General features: G+C 32.2%; 1 protein-coding gene across 1 annotated transcript in view; it reads right to left on the bottom strand.

The window, feature by feature from the left end:
• Nucleotides 1-935: 935 nt before the first annotated feature.
• Nucleotides 936-17,408, bottom strand: part of LOC138695208 (uncharacterized) — a 666,755-nt gene continuing 650,282 nt past the window's right edge. Inside the window, exons 17-19 of the mRNA XM_069819668.1 lie at nt 11,630-11,712; nt 11,171-11,360; nt 936-9,595 (exon numbers count right to left, since the gene is read on the bottom strand). Coding sequence (XP_069675769.1) covers nt 9,494-9,595; nt 11,171-11,360; nt 11,630-11,712 — 375 coding nt within the window. The 3' untranslated portion in view covers nt 936-9,493. The remainder of the gene's footprint in view (nt 9,596-11,170; nt 11,361-11,629; nt 11,713-17,408) is intronic.

Here is a 17,408-nt window from a genome sequence, read left to right as displayed (position 1 = left end):
GTTAAAAACTTAACTATTGACACATAACTAGTTTCCATGATGAAAAACAGAATAAAAAGGTGTCTCCAGAAAAAAACACTGGTTGAAAGTGTTCTGAAAGGAGTTTTGTTGCACTTTCATACTTGTGTGAAGTGAGGTAGAAGATAAAGATAGACATGAATTAACTTTAACTTACTAGACCACCGAAAACTCCCCCTTCCCCCATGCTGAAGCAATCCCTGTATTTTTTGCGAGTAATATATAATACAATTTTATTTCTAATTTGAGAGTAAATGATTAACTATATAAACGTACAGACCTAGTATAATTTATGTAGTAATTGTAATCCATTTTTCTGTTATGTCTATTGTCAGGTGATTAAATCTGAAGTTAGTCAATGAAATAAATAAGAATTCGTACTATATCTCATATTTCGTGATATGTGAAACTATACAAATTATTTAACTATGAAATGCATACTTTTATACTACGACTTCTGTTTCACATTACCTTGATGGAATGAATGGAATAAAAGTTCTATATTTTTCATAGGAGTAGATAAATGAATAAATGAATGAATGAATGAATGAATGAATGAATGAATGAATGAATGAATGAATGAATGAATGGAGTAAATAAATAAATAAATAAATAAATAAATAAATAAATAAATAAACTAATTAATAAAGAAGAGGGTTGAACAAAAGAAAAAATTTATCACAATTCCATTAGCCTACTGTACAGTTTACAGATAATATTAACATTTTAAAGCAAATATTTCATTAATATATTACGTAAAATTAAATTTCTTCATCTAAGGATATATATATATATATATATATATATATATATATATATATATATATATATATATATATATAAAACAAGGGAAAATATTACGGAGTATAATCTTTTAGTAAATATTATATTACATGCAAGAGTAAATTCCGATTAAAACACATTTTAATAATATTTAATTTACGTATGCTACTTAGTGCTAATTAAACTCCAATAATTTTTTTGAATTAATATAATTTCTCTGTATAAGTATAAGCTTACAATCAAAATTTTAGTACTACAATATAACTTAATATAGCTATTTCTAATTTCTTGCTTTGACTCCTGACTTTTAGAAATATAAGACTTTTGAAAACTTTTCACGTTATATTTTACCTTAAACAGAAAAAAGCAAGGGGAAATTTCAGTATACGGTTACCTCAGACAAAAATTATCTTAAAATATTAAAAAGAGTCTGCTCTTTTTAATATTTTAAGATAATTTGTCTATGTTTGTCGAATGAGCGTCATCATGCTTACGGAAAGTCACTTTTCAGTGCCAATAATTTATTTTATGTGTACAAGGTTGGAATTTTAAAAGAAAAGGAAAAGAAAGGTACCCGTGTTCTGAAATTCATCCACAAGCAACACCTAATTACCCAGATATACGACCCTCTATTCCCCATTGCTTTAACAGAATGCTGTAGTCTAGTATTTGTGTACAATGAAGAATAAAACAGACATTTTACTTCAGTGAGTTTACCTCTTCTTACTGCTCATTTCTTTCCTTGACCTTCCTTCAACTTTCTTACTAGTGAAAATGTAGAACCACAACTTAATTGGGTATATCATCGAGAACACTGACCGCTATACCATGTTATGTTGATGAGGTCTCGTCACTTTTGAAACTAAAGCAAATAAAACATTGGCTCCACACTAAACTTAGAAATAGTTTATATATAATCAATTAATGTATATATTAATATTTTTATTACTTTTGTGCCAGTTCTGAATCATACAAATTGGCATTTTAATTAGCTAATTCATATTCATTTAAAATCATCTGCAATTTACAATAATAATATTTTTATCACAACATCGTGCAACAGGTAATGTAAAAGCGCGTGTATGATACAAAAACAGACTTTTCTTTCAAAATAGATATAAAACTTTGAATAATCACAACAGGGGTTATGATAACCAGCATTCTAACTCCATCAAAAGCCAGTGTAAATCCAGCCATCTAGACATAAACTAACTTCTTACGGCCACAACATTTGTAGGTGGTTACTTGTTTAAACGAGTGGAGGCAATAAAGAGCAATTTTTGATGCTCTAGCTCTGTCTTTTTACAACTATTATTTTTTATTCTTTTATTCTTAGAACAACATTAGTCCAACATTGAGATGGAATAGTTTCAACTACATATGCCAAGTAGGTATTCAATAACTCTGATCAGGTGCACATCTAAGGTTAGGAGAGGAGTATAGATATAACAGCATAACCTAAGCTAACAAGAAAATTCTTAATTTATATTACACAAATTTAACTTCAATCACAGAAATTAGTTCATCGTTATTCACTATATCATAAGCACCACGTTTATCAAGGTTAATATAATATTATTTACGTTTTCTTATCGAGATTCAAGAACTGGGGATTCCTTCCTTAGGTGTACGCCTGAATCAGGTCTGAAGACTGAAATTTCAGAATTGTGTGTTTTGAGAACATTAAAATTTATCTCTCAAAGTAATGCACATAACAATTAAAGAACTAATCACTCTTTAATTGAAAAGAAATTTTACAAGTTAAGTCTAAGATCTGAACTTCCAAACTTGAATGTTTTCTTCATATCATGTAACTGAGAATTAATTAATTGTAGTGATAGTAATCCTGGTTGTAGACTTTCTAATACAAATCATGTTTGAATAATGACAATATTTTATCGGCTGTATCTATTTTCTCAGTCTCGCAAGGCAAATGCATATGTAGTACCATATATAGGCCATGACAGCATCTTCCCATACTTCTCTCGTCATGTCTATCATACGCATGTTTTAGAGTCTTTGGAGGAAGAAAGTTGGAGCAATTCACACGCAATTAAGAGTTAGCTAAGAAAGAAAGCAGAATTGCATTAAGCTAATATACAATAAATACCTAGTAAAAAAAAACTGTTTTGTTATCTATTTAGATTAAAAGTATAATGTTTGGACTGAAGGTATTTTTTATTATTTGTAAAGAACTTAGTTACCATATTAGGTGATTGAAAATTATTTAATACATTGTGTATTTTTATTTTCCACTAATTCCTATTAAAAAGCTTCGTTCTCTTTGCCATATAAAAAAAAATATCAATACTAAGTCAACCAAATTAGAGCCACGAAAATAATAATAATCACTGGAAATCATTGTTGTCTGTGAAATCATTTTCTGTAACATGAGCTGCTTGTCAGCGCCTGTTTATTCTTTTCGTAATTGCTGGCTAAACATTTATTTTAATCACTTTTAGTTTCTGAAGAGCAGTATGGGAAGAATAATGAAGCAAAAATATACACATATATTGATTCCTTGGGCGGGTTTAAAAAGGCCAAGGATAACATTTATGTCAACTTTGGTAGCGTAACATTTTAAAGAAGTATATTATGTTGTTTTTCAAGAAATAAGTGAATAAAGATAAAACTTTAATGATATTAAGCTTTGTAATTTGAAAATTCATACGTTATTTTTATTCCTTTTTACCTTTGCATATAAAATTTACAGTTCATGTAATTCATCGCTGAAATGTATTTGGAATTACAGTATTCCCTAAACCTAAACACAATTTATGTCCTTCAACTTCTGTATATTCATGAAGTGACACATTAAAAACTGTGTTATGTAATTCGAATAAACCTAAACACAATTTATGTTCTTCAACTTCTGTATATTCATGAAGTGACACATTAAAAATTGTGTTATGTAATTTGAATGGAAGAATCTGTTATTTCTAGATAAAAACTGTATCTGCATTCATTTATGAATTTCAAAGATTCTTAAGATTTAAAAATTCATAATGGATCTGAATGATATGGGATGCACCATAATGATGGTGATCATACCTGAGACACTGTGACCCCTATTCATATCGATATAGGGATTATTTTGTCTGTAAGGTTCAAAAGAACAAAAGCAGCTTACTTTACTCACAATCTCACAATTATATACACCATGTTCACCGTCTCATAATCAAATATTAACAAAATATCCAAATATTAGAACTAAACTTACATAATGACCTTTTGAACTTATATTTCCTTGCAAAAATGATTTTATATCGGGGCAAATGCTTCAATGATTGATAACAAGTTATATTTTATAGTATATTAAACTTTATTGAGAATGCTTTATTTTTCTTACATTAAAGAGCTGCAGCTTAGTTTTGTATAAATTTATAAGAAATGCAAGAATAGTTTGCTTTTGTTGAAAATACAGCATAAATAGAAACTATTAGTTCTTCATGGATGGATAACATTTTGCTTAAATATTTGCAATTAGAAGCGAATTTAAGAATACCGGTACTTTTCTAATTTAATATACAACAAATGTTGTTATGAGTAACAAAAATAAAACGAGAACTTTACTCCAAAAAAGTAATGTGTAATTACAAAGCTATTAAATTAAGTTGCTAAGAAAGTGATTGTATATATCATTCTATTAACCAGTGCGGAATTTTGTTATTGAATATTCAATAAATAATGCATTGATGGCTTTCATAAAAAAGAGGTTATAAACAAAATTCTATTAAGTTAGCTCTAAGTTTTAAAATTTTAGTTAGAATTCATAGAACTTCATTTAGAGATTTTAAGCTCATAACTTTTCTAAGAGCAAAAGCAAGAATAAGTTATCATGAACGAGTCCCACATCGATAAAATTGCATTCAATTTAATCAAGTGTCTATGGTTTATACATTAGGATATGAGAACTTATCGTAAACAATATTAGTAACTTTAAAAACTTAAAACTTTTAAGTACCGTATTAAGTTTTTAAAGTTTTTATATTTAACAGTAAGTGCTTAAAGTGAACACCAAGAAGATTGAATAGTAACCACATATTTTAAGAAACTACTACAAAGACAGAAATGAGCTCTTCATGGAATGATTTTTTGAGAAGAGAAATAAATTCTAGCTGTAGGCCTAATGAGCTTTCATTCTCTTTAATTTATTTTACTCCAAATATAAGACCACATTTTATTTTTGTTTTTAATTTTAACTGTATAAGATACCGGTAGACATTGTGAGAATTATACATTAAAATAATCACAAACTCTCTTATTTTCTTTGCAGACCCTAAATCATTTATAATGTTTACTTCAAGTACTGGTACCGATATGAACAAAATCAGGAGAAAAGTTATACAATTTCTTTGTAAAGAGTATAGGAATTTAACATCAGAAAAATTTAACAAATTTAAATATTTGGCACAGAACCATACTTTACATCTGCAGCTCCTTACTAAGCACGCCAAAATATCAAATTTAAACATGACATTAAAATTTGTTACCGGTGTTTGAATTCCATAAACTCAATGGGGAGAGAAATATTTGTTTCTTCATCTTCCTTGCACTGTAATTTCAACTAATACAAGTACTTTACCAGTACTAATATCGATGATTTAAATACACTACTCAGAAAAGAACTGTTCGGCGGTATTTAAAAATCTCTGTATAAAGTTTAAATGACATCACTTAAAGGTAGATAATTAAATATTGACGATTTCAAAATCTGTAACTACACATCTGTATAACCTATCAAATGATTAGCTTTAAAGATACGAGAATCCAAGCATAAATTATTTTTACCTGCCTTTTTATTAGGTTATCACAAACTGTGAGTTGTTTCAATTACTTTATAAAGATGCATATTAATATACTGTAGAAAGGCAAAGATGCAAGCCAATTGTTAAGTCAGGAACCACTTACCACCACAACAATTAAACTTGTTGTTTGTGAAAATTGTTATTCCTTTTAAAAAGTATCGATTATAAAGAAACCGGCCGTTATATATCACAGTCCAGCATTGTAATAAATATTCGTAACTGGCAATAATTTATTAAAATATATAAAGAAGTTTCTGACAGTTATTAAAAAAATTCAATTGGAGGGAAAATTATATTAGCAGGTATAAAACATGTTTATGTATTACCATACCAATTACAAGATCAAAATGTATTTATTTATGTATTAGAATAATTTAAAGTGGAGCCACATTAATAAAATGCCACTGTCCCCATGTAATGCAGAATTTGATTGTCTCATGAGCTCTCAACTTGGAATGCACATCTATGTATGTACAAATCTGGATCAGTTGAATCATTATTATTATTTGATTGGTCATTCCAGCTGCACTGCTTGAAGACTTCAGATTTACAAGAAACATGGAATGCACAACAATAAAGTTAGCTGTAACCCCATCAGGAATCAATATCAGTTTAACATCGTTCATACATTTTGTTACGGACACCTTATAACTATTTGCCCAAAGGAAATTTTATATAATATATATTACAGGATTTTATAGCTGGAACATGACTGAACAGCGAAGACTATAATTCTTTTTAAAACTAAAATGTATTATGTATACTTAGAATTACTGGAATATGTTCAACATATTCCATGTAATGTAGAAAATTGCATTCTGTAGTACCATGCTTAAATGTGATTGGATTTAACTAAATAGAATTCTTCTTGTAATTGCTTTGAAATTAAATGTTGGTACCGGTAATGAAATTGCTGTTTTTCAGCTAAATCGTTTCGTTGACTTGTGTATAAATTAAATTTTTGCTGAAATTAGCAATAGCTAGCAAGTAGCTATTCTTTCTAAACAGTTTCTTCATACAGAAGTAATATGTTATTCATTTAATAGTACATTAGTAATTAGTGAGAAATAAGAATACGGAATATATTTACTAATTTACATCTTGTTAACTCCGAACATTCAAATGTACAGTCAAGTACCCATACTTGGGACAGTTTACAAATTCATAGCTAAATACCAGTTTTGAAAAGTTAGAATTGGATAATAATAAATATATACTATATATGATTTTAAGATGAATTTATAGTAGATACTGATATAATTTCATTTCTAAGAATAATTTGAAGTAAATTATTCATGTGAATGTGTTCTTAGTAACACGATTTCTCAGCAAATTCTAGAAGCTGCTCAAAGAGTAGTGGTAATTAAAGTTAATCTTATGAAATAATTCACCTTTTTTGGTAAGAACTTCAAAACTCTAAACTCCAACACAAAATCAGTTAAAATGAACTTGATTTCATTTCATAACTCAACTAAAACATCGTCCTTGTAATTAAACATGCTTCCAGCTCACTATAAACAATTGTCAAGATAGGAAACTTTGTAGAATGAGAAGTTCCAAAATGTCCCAAGTAAGGCTACTGTCCCAAGTATGGATACTTGACTGTACTATATATGATTTTATGATGAATTTATAGTAGATACTGATATAATTTCATTTCTAAGAATAATTTGAAGTAAATTATTCATGTGAATGTGTTCTTAGTAACACGATTTCTCATGAAGCTTACAGGTGTAGTAACCATATTTAAAGAATACTAAAATACAATTATTTGTACTTTATTATAAGAAAGAATTTTCATTAGCTGATGTAAATACATCGTTAATTATTTTGTTTTCAATTTATACTTACAATATCCGTTTCCTTTTTTAAGATACATTGATAAAAGTATCTAATGGAAATAAACTTACTATGAAATCGATGGTTGAAGGAGTGCAATTTTTTACATTATTCTTTTTTTTCCGTTTTCAGTTGGAATAAAACAGCAACAGAAATTATCACACTGAATTACACAGTGATAGAGACAAAATGTTATTATTATGTCATTCTCTGCTACCATCAATTAACAACAAATAAGTGGAATGTTTATGGTTTTACGAGAATCGAATCTACTGTTGTTGGTACCTTTAACTCTGAAACATGGAACATCTAAATTTTATTGTCAGTACAAAAAGGACCATTCTGGTTTGAGTACTTGTACCGGTATAAAAAAAAAAGAGGATAGCTTAAACTTATGAACACTATTATTAAAAGAAATTAGAAAAATTTTTGGCAATAAATAAAATTATATTATATTCGCTGCTGATCATAACAAAATATAAGTTATAATAAAATCATCACTGAATCCCACATCTTGATGATTCCTTTTGTGGCTGTTGACAGGTTGAAATGACTTTCTCTTCATTGCTTCCAGTGTTACACTGTTGCGGATCGGTCAGTGTTTCATTAGATTCATGTACAAACGGCACAGGGTACACAACTAACAATACGGACGGTTGTTCTGGCAACGAATTTACAGCAGACGATGATGATAATGAAGATGAAGACGATGGTGTAGTAGTTGTCGGTGAATTAGTGGATGGCATAATGGTTGTGCTTGTAACATGACTCGTCTTGGCTGATGTAGTGCTGTTAGGGAAATTTAGATGAGTTTGCTTGCTATTTTGTCCAGTACACAGCACTGTAGTCGGGTAAGCATTTTTCTGACCCATTACTAAGTTGCTACTGTTAAAACAAGATTGTTTCTGTCCGGAATTTTCAATTTGTAATGTGGGCGTAGGTTTCAATTCAAAAGAAGCATTTCTATTCATATGGATGTTGTTGTTTTCTCTGTCGTGTTCAGAACTCGGAGAACAGGGAGAGGATGTGGACATTGAGGCATATGTATTGTTGGTAAGTGGTGTTAAATTAGAGTTAGAGTTATTATTCAATTCATCAGTTTGTTTTTTTACAATATGCATATTTTCGTTTGCAGAACTTTTCAGTCTTTGATAATGGTTATTCATGGGATGAATCTTGGGGGAGGGGATAAATGAAGATGAACGAGAACATTCGTCCATTGGAAACATAGTCTTCAGAGAGCGATTGATGTTGTATCTTGGTGTTGGTAAGACAATTGACAGAGGGCGTGCTTGAGAATGTGAAGCTTTCTTATCTCTCACTGAATTACTTTTTCTATTATCAGTACATTTTGATGAACGAAATGGCATTTTAATAGATAAAGGACGTGTAGAAGACGAAGGAATTGGTAAAATTCTGCCACAATTTCTTTTGATCCCTGAAATGCTATTGATGTTACTAGAATTTTCATCTGTGTTTGAGGTCATAACAGTTGCAGCGTTATTGTTTATGAAATTATCCCTAAGTGAATCACAAATTTCATCCGATCTGCTAAAAGAATGGTTTTTATGATCGTAAGTTTTCTCTGTAGAAATCCTGCTATATAAATGAAAATCCCTTGATTTTACGCATTGAATTACACTTTTTTTCTCCGACACTTCTCTATTACCCGAAATATAATCCACATTTGTAGCTAAACTATACTCTCTTTGTAAAGAAATTCTGTTGTAAAACTCATCGCACTCCATGAGATTAGCGTTCAGATTCCCGTTTTCTGGTGTATTTTTGAGAGATTGAGCACCATCTTGTGACGTATTCCTGACTTCATATGGAGCTTTATCATAAAATTGATGCATTTGTTGAATATTAGAGCTGTTCACTCGTGGATTTCTAACAGTATTGTTGTTTATGTTGTTGGAATGAATGTTGTTGCCACATGGTACGACACCCTGAAGTAGCACGCTAGTGGAAGGAACCTGTGGCAGGTTACGTCTATGGTTACCATAGTGGAAGATGGTAGCTGCAGCCGCTGTCATAGTTTTATGTCACACTTCTTGCAGAAACTTGAGAGGACATACTCCCTGCCGATTATCACCACTGCGAATCATCACCATGCCATCCAGTTCCTCTCCAACTTGTATCACAATCTGAAACAAAATTTAATACATAAGTTTCACAGTATTTTAAATATCAGGATTTAAATAATTCCCATTTTTGTGTAGTACATCGTTAGCTTAGCGACAATACCACATTTTTAAACCAGACACCAGAGTTCTAATGTCAACAACACTTCGTAACATCTATACATATTACTTACTTACTGGCTTTTAAGGAACCGGAGGTTCATTGCCGCCCTCACATAAGCCCACCATTGGTCCCTATCCTGAGCAAGATTAATCCAGTCTCTATCATCATATCCCACCTCCCTCAAATCTATTTTAATATTATCTTCCCATCTACGTCTCGGCCTCCCCAAAGGTCTTTTCCCCTCTGGCCTCCCAACTAACACTCTATATGCATTTCTGGATTCGTCCATACGTGCTACATGCCCTGCCCATCTCAAACGTATGGATTTAATGTTCTCCTGCGTTGTGTAACTTTCTTCATTCTCCTGTAACTTCCTTCCTTTTAGCCCCAAATATTTTCCTAAGAACCTTATTCTCAAAAACCCTCAATCGCTGTTCCTCTCTCAAAGTGAGAGTCCACGTTTCACAGCCATACAGAACAACCGGTAATATAACTGTTTTATAAATTCTAACTTTCAGATTTTTTGACAGCAGACTAGATGACAAAAGCTTCTCAACCGAATAATAACAGGCATTTCACATATTTATTCTGCGTTTAATTTCCTCCCGACTGTCATTTATATTTGTTACTGTTGCTCCAAGATATTTGAATTTTTCCACCTCTTCGAAGTACCAGGTATAAATCTCCAACTTTTACAATTTTCTTGTAACCTTATTCCTTTGCTGTGGTCGTGCTGGAGAATCAGTCCCATTCCGAGGCTTATTGTTAGGTTTCGTAACAAGCTGTTTTTTACAGTGATGGGTTGTTAGCCCTTCGCCCAACCCCCAAGCTGGAGGACCACCCCTTATCGGCTGTCCACGACTGCTTATTCAATATATTCGCAGCTACCCTCCATATCTGGAGGCCGTCTCCTCTATCCCCATATAATTGTTAATATATATAATGTAATACTATATAACATGTTTTTGAACTATACATATTTATTTGCGTAGTTAACGTCAATACAACCTGAAAAATAGCAATACAATTATGCAATATCAGACTCAATTGATGCCATTTTATATTCTTATCAATTTTTAATAATCAAGGTGTACGCAGTAATTATCATAATTTGAACAAAATCTGTGTTGTCCAAACTTGTGTGTACTTTACATGTTTTAATAGAACTCTTGACTTGTTCCATATCTTAAAGCTTCAATGCTAATGTAAAATCTGTGGAATATAATGGATTAAATTAAAAAAAATAATGAAAATAAAATTGCAAATACCCCAAATGAAATTCCTGAGATGCCTCAAGGTAATCGAATAAGAAAATTAAGAAATAAGAAAGTGATTTTGCGTAGGACATGTTTTCAAGGAAAATTTCACACACAAATTAAAAAAAGAGAACTTATTTTATAACCAAAAGAGAGAAGAGCCATAGCTCTCTTTTGAAATATTATTGGATATTATTAAATGCATATAGTTATGTTCACCTGATCCCTCAGCAACATGAGCCCATTATCACCATCAGAAACCTGTAAGTTATGGGTTACTTGAAGCGGCTTCTCTCCAGGCTGTAACTTAATAACGTATTTTGATGGAAAGTAGCCAATTCGCCCTAGACATTTACCCTTCCACCAATCTTGATCAGAAGTGTCGATTACAGTCACTTTATAACCAGCCCTGAAAGTCAAAATACATTCCCTTAAGTAAGAATACTTAGCTTATTATTTAAAGTAAATCAAAGCACATGATTTGACACAAATAGTACACTGTATTTCAATTACAACTACATTTATAATTATTGGTCATATACATTTACTGGCCTTTGGATTAATTTATTTCAAATAATGAATCAGACTTCAAAAATAGCTTTGTAACTAAATATTTTTATTCTGTTTAGAGAATTCACACAATTTTATATATTTTTTTACGTGAAAAATTATACTTACTTTAAATCTAATTCATCTGGATGCCTAGATTTGAAATTATATAGCACTACATATAAGTTTGTTGGTAACAAACGATGAGGTTTCTGGAAGGAAAAAGAGAAGAAGCTGTTAGTGTCTCTTTTGATAAACGTGGATTTCTTAGGGCGAACGATTAATGAAAAATACCGACCTACAAAGATTCATCTTTTATGTGGGGCACGACATTAATTTATGAACCAAAATTTAAGACAAATATACCTTGAAGGTCTTGATCAAGAAAGTTATTTGCCATGACTAGACAAAATCTGCATCAGGCTATTATAAAACAATAACCACAAATGACTGATATCTTCCTTCAGGACCATTAACTTGAAATTTTTCATGATAAAACTGTTGATGGATAGTGACTATAAGTAAGATATTCAATGTAAAACAGTTAGCTGCCAATATGAAATGAAAGGCACAAAATATAGCTACTAAAATTTATTATTTTCTGCAGTTGAGTGGCCTTTTTGAATACAATGTTTGACAAGGCCCTCTATGATCTTTCTCCTGTCGTATTACCAATGTATTCAACCTTCTGTATCACACTGAATTTCTACTGACAGAGTTAGTGGGGATTTCAATGATGACCAACATACAGTGCATAATAGACATAATTACGGCGAATTTATAAACTATATATACGGGTAATTCACGAGAATTTAGCGTTCCTTACGGAGCTTATTTCCGAAGACTTTTGAGCAAAAAATGTCATTTACAATTCATTTTGGAATGGTCAGCTAAGCCCCTTATTAATGCTATATACCAATAAATTTAAATCTTTTTATTCAATCTTATGGCTTAACACTAATATAAGTTAATATAAAATAATAAAAAATAAAATATAATATAAAATATAAAATATAATACCTGAAGATGCCCCATGAAGTTGAAAACGTTTGTATGATGACACAATACGATGTAAATATATAAAACATTGAAGTAATTTGTTTTATATTAACTTATATTAGTGTTAAGCTATAAGACTGAATAAAAACATTTAAATTTATTGATATATAGCAACAAATGTCATATAAACATTTGTCCTAATCTCAATATTTTCAGAATTACACTAATTTGAAGTTGTTTATAAAATACCATTATTCTTTAGTTTTAAGGGTAAAATAATATTACCGATAAAAATGAACTATTCAGGAGTATCATTTCTTTAATTACCTAATATTCTGAAGCTAAAAATGTGTTGTGAATTTCATAGTTGTTTCATACAGATTTCTTTTTCTTCCGAAAAAAATGTTAAAATGTTATGTTTTATTTAACGACGCTCGCAACTGCAGAGGTTATATCAGCGTCGCCGGATGTGCCGGAATTTTGTCCCGCAGGAGTTCTTTTACATGCCGTAAATCTACTGACATGAGCCTGTCGCATTTAAGCACACTTAAATGCCATCGACCTGGCCCGGGATCGAACCCGCAATCTTGGGCATAGTTTTCTTTCGATTTTTATCTACAAAATTACTTTTCTTACGCATTTATCACAACAATTGTTACAAATCACGCCACTCTTGTAAATTCTTTAAGAATGCACATTAGCATGCATAATTAAACTGTAAAGAATTAAGTTCCTAAAGTCGTGTGATTTGTAAGAATAAGGTAAGTGCGTAAGAATGATGTCATTTTTAGTTAAAAATTGAAAAACAAAATCTGTACAAAGCAATTAACAACATATTTTTAGCTTCAGAACACTAGCCAATTAAAGAAATGACACTTCTGAATAGTTCATTGTCTATATGACTTGAGGCTTTCCCGGCGTTTGATGTAGAATAACTCTTCTCGGGTTCTCAGCCAGGTGAGTTGGAGATTAGCTTCCAAGCTTTCGACGGCTAGCTCTGCCATCTTCGAGAAGAGTTATTCTAGTTCATTGTCTAGTTGTAATATTTTTTTACCCTTAAAACTGAAGAAAAAATGTATTTTACTAACAACTTCAAATTAGTGTAACTCTGAAAATATTGAGATCAGGACAAAATATGTTTATATGGCATTTTGTGCTCAGAATGTCTTCGGAAATAAGCTCCGTAAGTGATGGTAAATCCCCGTGAATCAGCTTGTATAAATTTGCCTCTACTACTTTTTCTCTCTCTTGTAGAGGAAGATCCGAAGACTTGCACTGCAGCGTGAGACTTCGTGCTAAGCTGACTACTTTAGACAGAGACGGACTGCAGGACCGCATTCCCATAAGTATCGTGATTCACTTTTTGGTGCCATCTATTGATTCAGTTACACAACAACCAGGTCTGACAGAGTAACCATGGGAAACTAGGAATGCCTCTCCGTCCCCTTGACAATTCTACAGTCTCCTCAGATCGGTAGCGTACCATCTGTTTGAAAATCACGTTACAACACTTTGTTGCGTCTTATATTTACCTGAAAATTTCATTACTATAAGTAACGTGATTCACTATTTAGTTCCATCTATCGATTGCGCTACACATCACCTAGATCCGACAGAGCTCCATTAGGATTTCTGCTGCCATCTGTACAGAAATCACGGACTGCTGCATGTTCGGTCGATCAGAAAGTATAGAAAGATGATAGATGAAGCTGAAATTAATGAAGGCGAAATGAATCCGAGATCCAACACCGAAGGTTACCCAGCAATTCAGCTTCATTTGGTTGAGAATGAAAACTTCGGAAAAAAAACTCCAACCAGGATTTGAACCCGGGACCGCTCGTTTCACGGTTGGACATGTTAACCGTTACTTCACAGCGGAAAATTTTGCCTCTACAGTAATGTAGTGTATGTGACATATCTGGTTATCTTTGTTAACGAAAAGCAGAAAGGTTGTATTTGTTGTAGAACCTTTTCCTTTGCGCCTTACAGTTTGTATTGACAGCTACGAGTATTATTTTAGATCTGATATTATGTACCGTACAATATTCTCTTGTTGGATTTGAAGCTCATTTGTATCATTCTGCATCGTCTCCTACTTTATCGCACTGTTAAGGTTCTTCGTCTTCAGCATTTGTAACAACCTAATAATTTTAGGCATTCTTTCGTTTGCTATTCTTTGTGTATATCCTAACCATTTATCTCTGGTACTATTTAATTATATTTATAATGACTAGGCTTCGTATTCCAGCTACCTAAAGATTGAAGTTAAAGACACATTGGGTATATGGTACGCCGAACACAGGTAATGCAACGGGTAAGAATATAAACAAACGCGTCGTCGTTGCGTGTTCGTGGAGTACAGTCAACTCCCGACATTCTGAAGCTGTACTAGTGAACGCATGCTTGAGCCGTGATGTTCAGTTCCGTCGTGATCTTTGCAGTGAATAATAACGTGCATTCGTAAGTTACGGAACTTGAACATATGCAAATGTCACTTGAAATGATTTTATATTGCAAGAAATTCTTTCAATAGGACATGACGTTATTGGTGCATGATGTAGTACAAGATATTCCTATTGTCTGATATTTTTTATTTACTTTTTTAAGTTGGTTATTTAACGACGCTGTATCAACTACGAGGTTATTTAGCGTCGATGAGATTGGTGATAGCGAGATGATATTTGGCGAGATGAGGCCGAGGATTCGCCATAGATTACCTGGCATTCACCTTACAGTTGGGGAAAACCTCGGAAAAAACCCAACCAGTTAATCAGCCCAAGCGGGGATCGAACCCGCGCCCGAACGCAACTTCAGGCCAGCAGGCAAGCGCCTTAACCGTCTGAGCCATGCCGATGGCTTTATTTATTTATTTTTTTTTTTTTTCGTGTTTCATTAGGAAATTGCATGTCGCTCATCACTTAAAATCCATTAATTTTCTATGTAATTTTCTAGAAATTTAGGTTATTTAATTTATTAATTGGGATGTTGGCACTGAACATCATGGTAGGCTACACAAATCCATGCTAAACGTCGATCTAATATCTTCATAATTTTCAGATTTTGATGATACTGTTTCTTTTGGATTACGTTCAATACACTTTCTGTGTCTTTTGGTATTGCAGTGTCTTTCAGTGCACTGTTTTTTTACCACTTTTATGTCTATTTTACACAATTTATATGTACATAGGCCTAATGCTGTCTATATTGACAGTGAAACTATTAGTTCAAATATCGTCAAGTCTACCCTGCAATATTACACGCTTGAGCGTCTTACCTAAGGCATTTTACCTCTGGAATGAACCTTCAATCAGCCACAAAGATGTAGGCTAGTGTTTAAGTTATACGCCTAGTAAGAGCAGTGATCGATAAGACTATTCACTATGACTGCGTCCCGGTTTTAACTTTCTAGAGCAGTGATGTCAAAGCAAGCGCATTTTTCTGACCTTGACGTCGTGCGCGGGCATCAAGTGCTAGGTATGGAATGAAGAAGGGTTATGTATATGAATAAGCATCCTGTTGGATGTTATGTTTTATTTAACGACGCTCGCAACTGCAGAGGTTATATCAGCGTCGCCGGATGTGCCGGAATTTTGTCCCGCAGGAGTTCTTTTACATGCCAGTAAATCTACTGACATGAGCCTGTCGCATTTAAGCACACTTAAATGCCATCGACCTGGCCCGGGATCGAACCCGCAACCTTGGGCATGGAAGGCCAGCGCTATACCAACTTGCCAACCAGATCGACATCCTGTTGAATTTAAAAGACAGTGGTGCACAAACTTCAAACGGAACGTGAAATTTTATGTCGATATATTTTTTATATGACTTCTTTCTGTTTGATATTACGTATATTATCTGAAAAAAAAAGTACTAACACCAATTTCTTAATATTGCAGTTGTGTTTTAAACGTTAATAACATAATAAAGAGTTAAGAAGGAATATTTGCATATATTCCATAGTAGTACAACTATACTGTACTAAGTGAATGAAACACATCATTCATAAAGAAAGTTATAGGCCTATGCCAAAAAAAAAGATTGAGTATGACATGATAAGCTGGAATTTATGTTGATGATATCTTTAGCCTTATAAAAGTAATCAATAAACTAATCAAAACAATACTATAGTACAAAGCGAAGTTACCTAGGTAAATGTTTTAACTGTAACTAATATCACATAACAAAACTCTTATCACAGTATGCTTTTAAGGTGATATTGGTGCGCAACTTTCTATCATCAGCATATTAAATTGTTTTCTCGAAATCTTCTGAAGCTATAGAGCTGACTTTTTTACAACACATGGGCATATATGTTTTGTTTATGATGTAACAGTAGTTGTTTTGTTAAATCATTTCCTTACAAACACTTTCCATGCGAATATTTTCAAAAATTTCAGTAATTCAGTAATACGTATTTACGATACTTATATTAGATTTACGAAAACATCGCTTCAGTACCTGTCAGGCTACTAAATAAACATATCTGAAAATTTCGCTTTTCTATAAAAATGTTGAGAAAATATTCCTTTTGAATAAAAAACAAACTTGTGAAAAATGAGCATTAAAATTAAAACTTACATTCCTGTAATGGACTTGTACTTCTCAGACAAATGTAAAAATTAACATGGGTACAGTTTTAATAAGTTCTCTTCCCTTTATCTATTGATTCAGTGCTGGTATCCCTGCATATAATTCGACCAAGCGGTATATAATAGGCTTCCTCTTTCGTCTGTCTCTCTCCTTTCCGCTGTAAAGCGCTCAGGTTCTCCTGAGCTCTAAAGCGCGCACTTGCGCCTATGGGCACAAATTGACATGACTGTTCTAGAGGAAGAGGGCAGAGGATGCGTAACTATTTTGTATACGAACGTACCTGTACCTGCGCTGTGACGTCACATATACTTCGAATCAG

The sequence above is a fragment of the Periplaneta americana genome, chromosome 2 (genome assembly GCF_040183065.1).
Source record: "Periplaneta americana isolate PAMFEO1 chromosome 2, P.americana_PAMFEO1_priV1, whole genome shotgun sequence".
NCBI classification, from domain to species: Eukaryota; Metazoa; Arthropoda; class Insecta; order Blattodea; family Blattidae; genus Periplaneta; species Periplaneta americana.
Note: the sequence above shows the minus strand (reverse complement) of the source record. Positions and strands in the feature narration are given on the sequence as shown.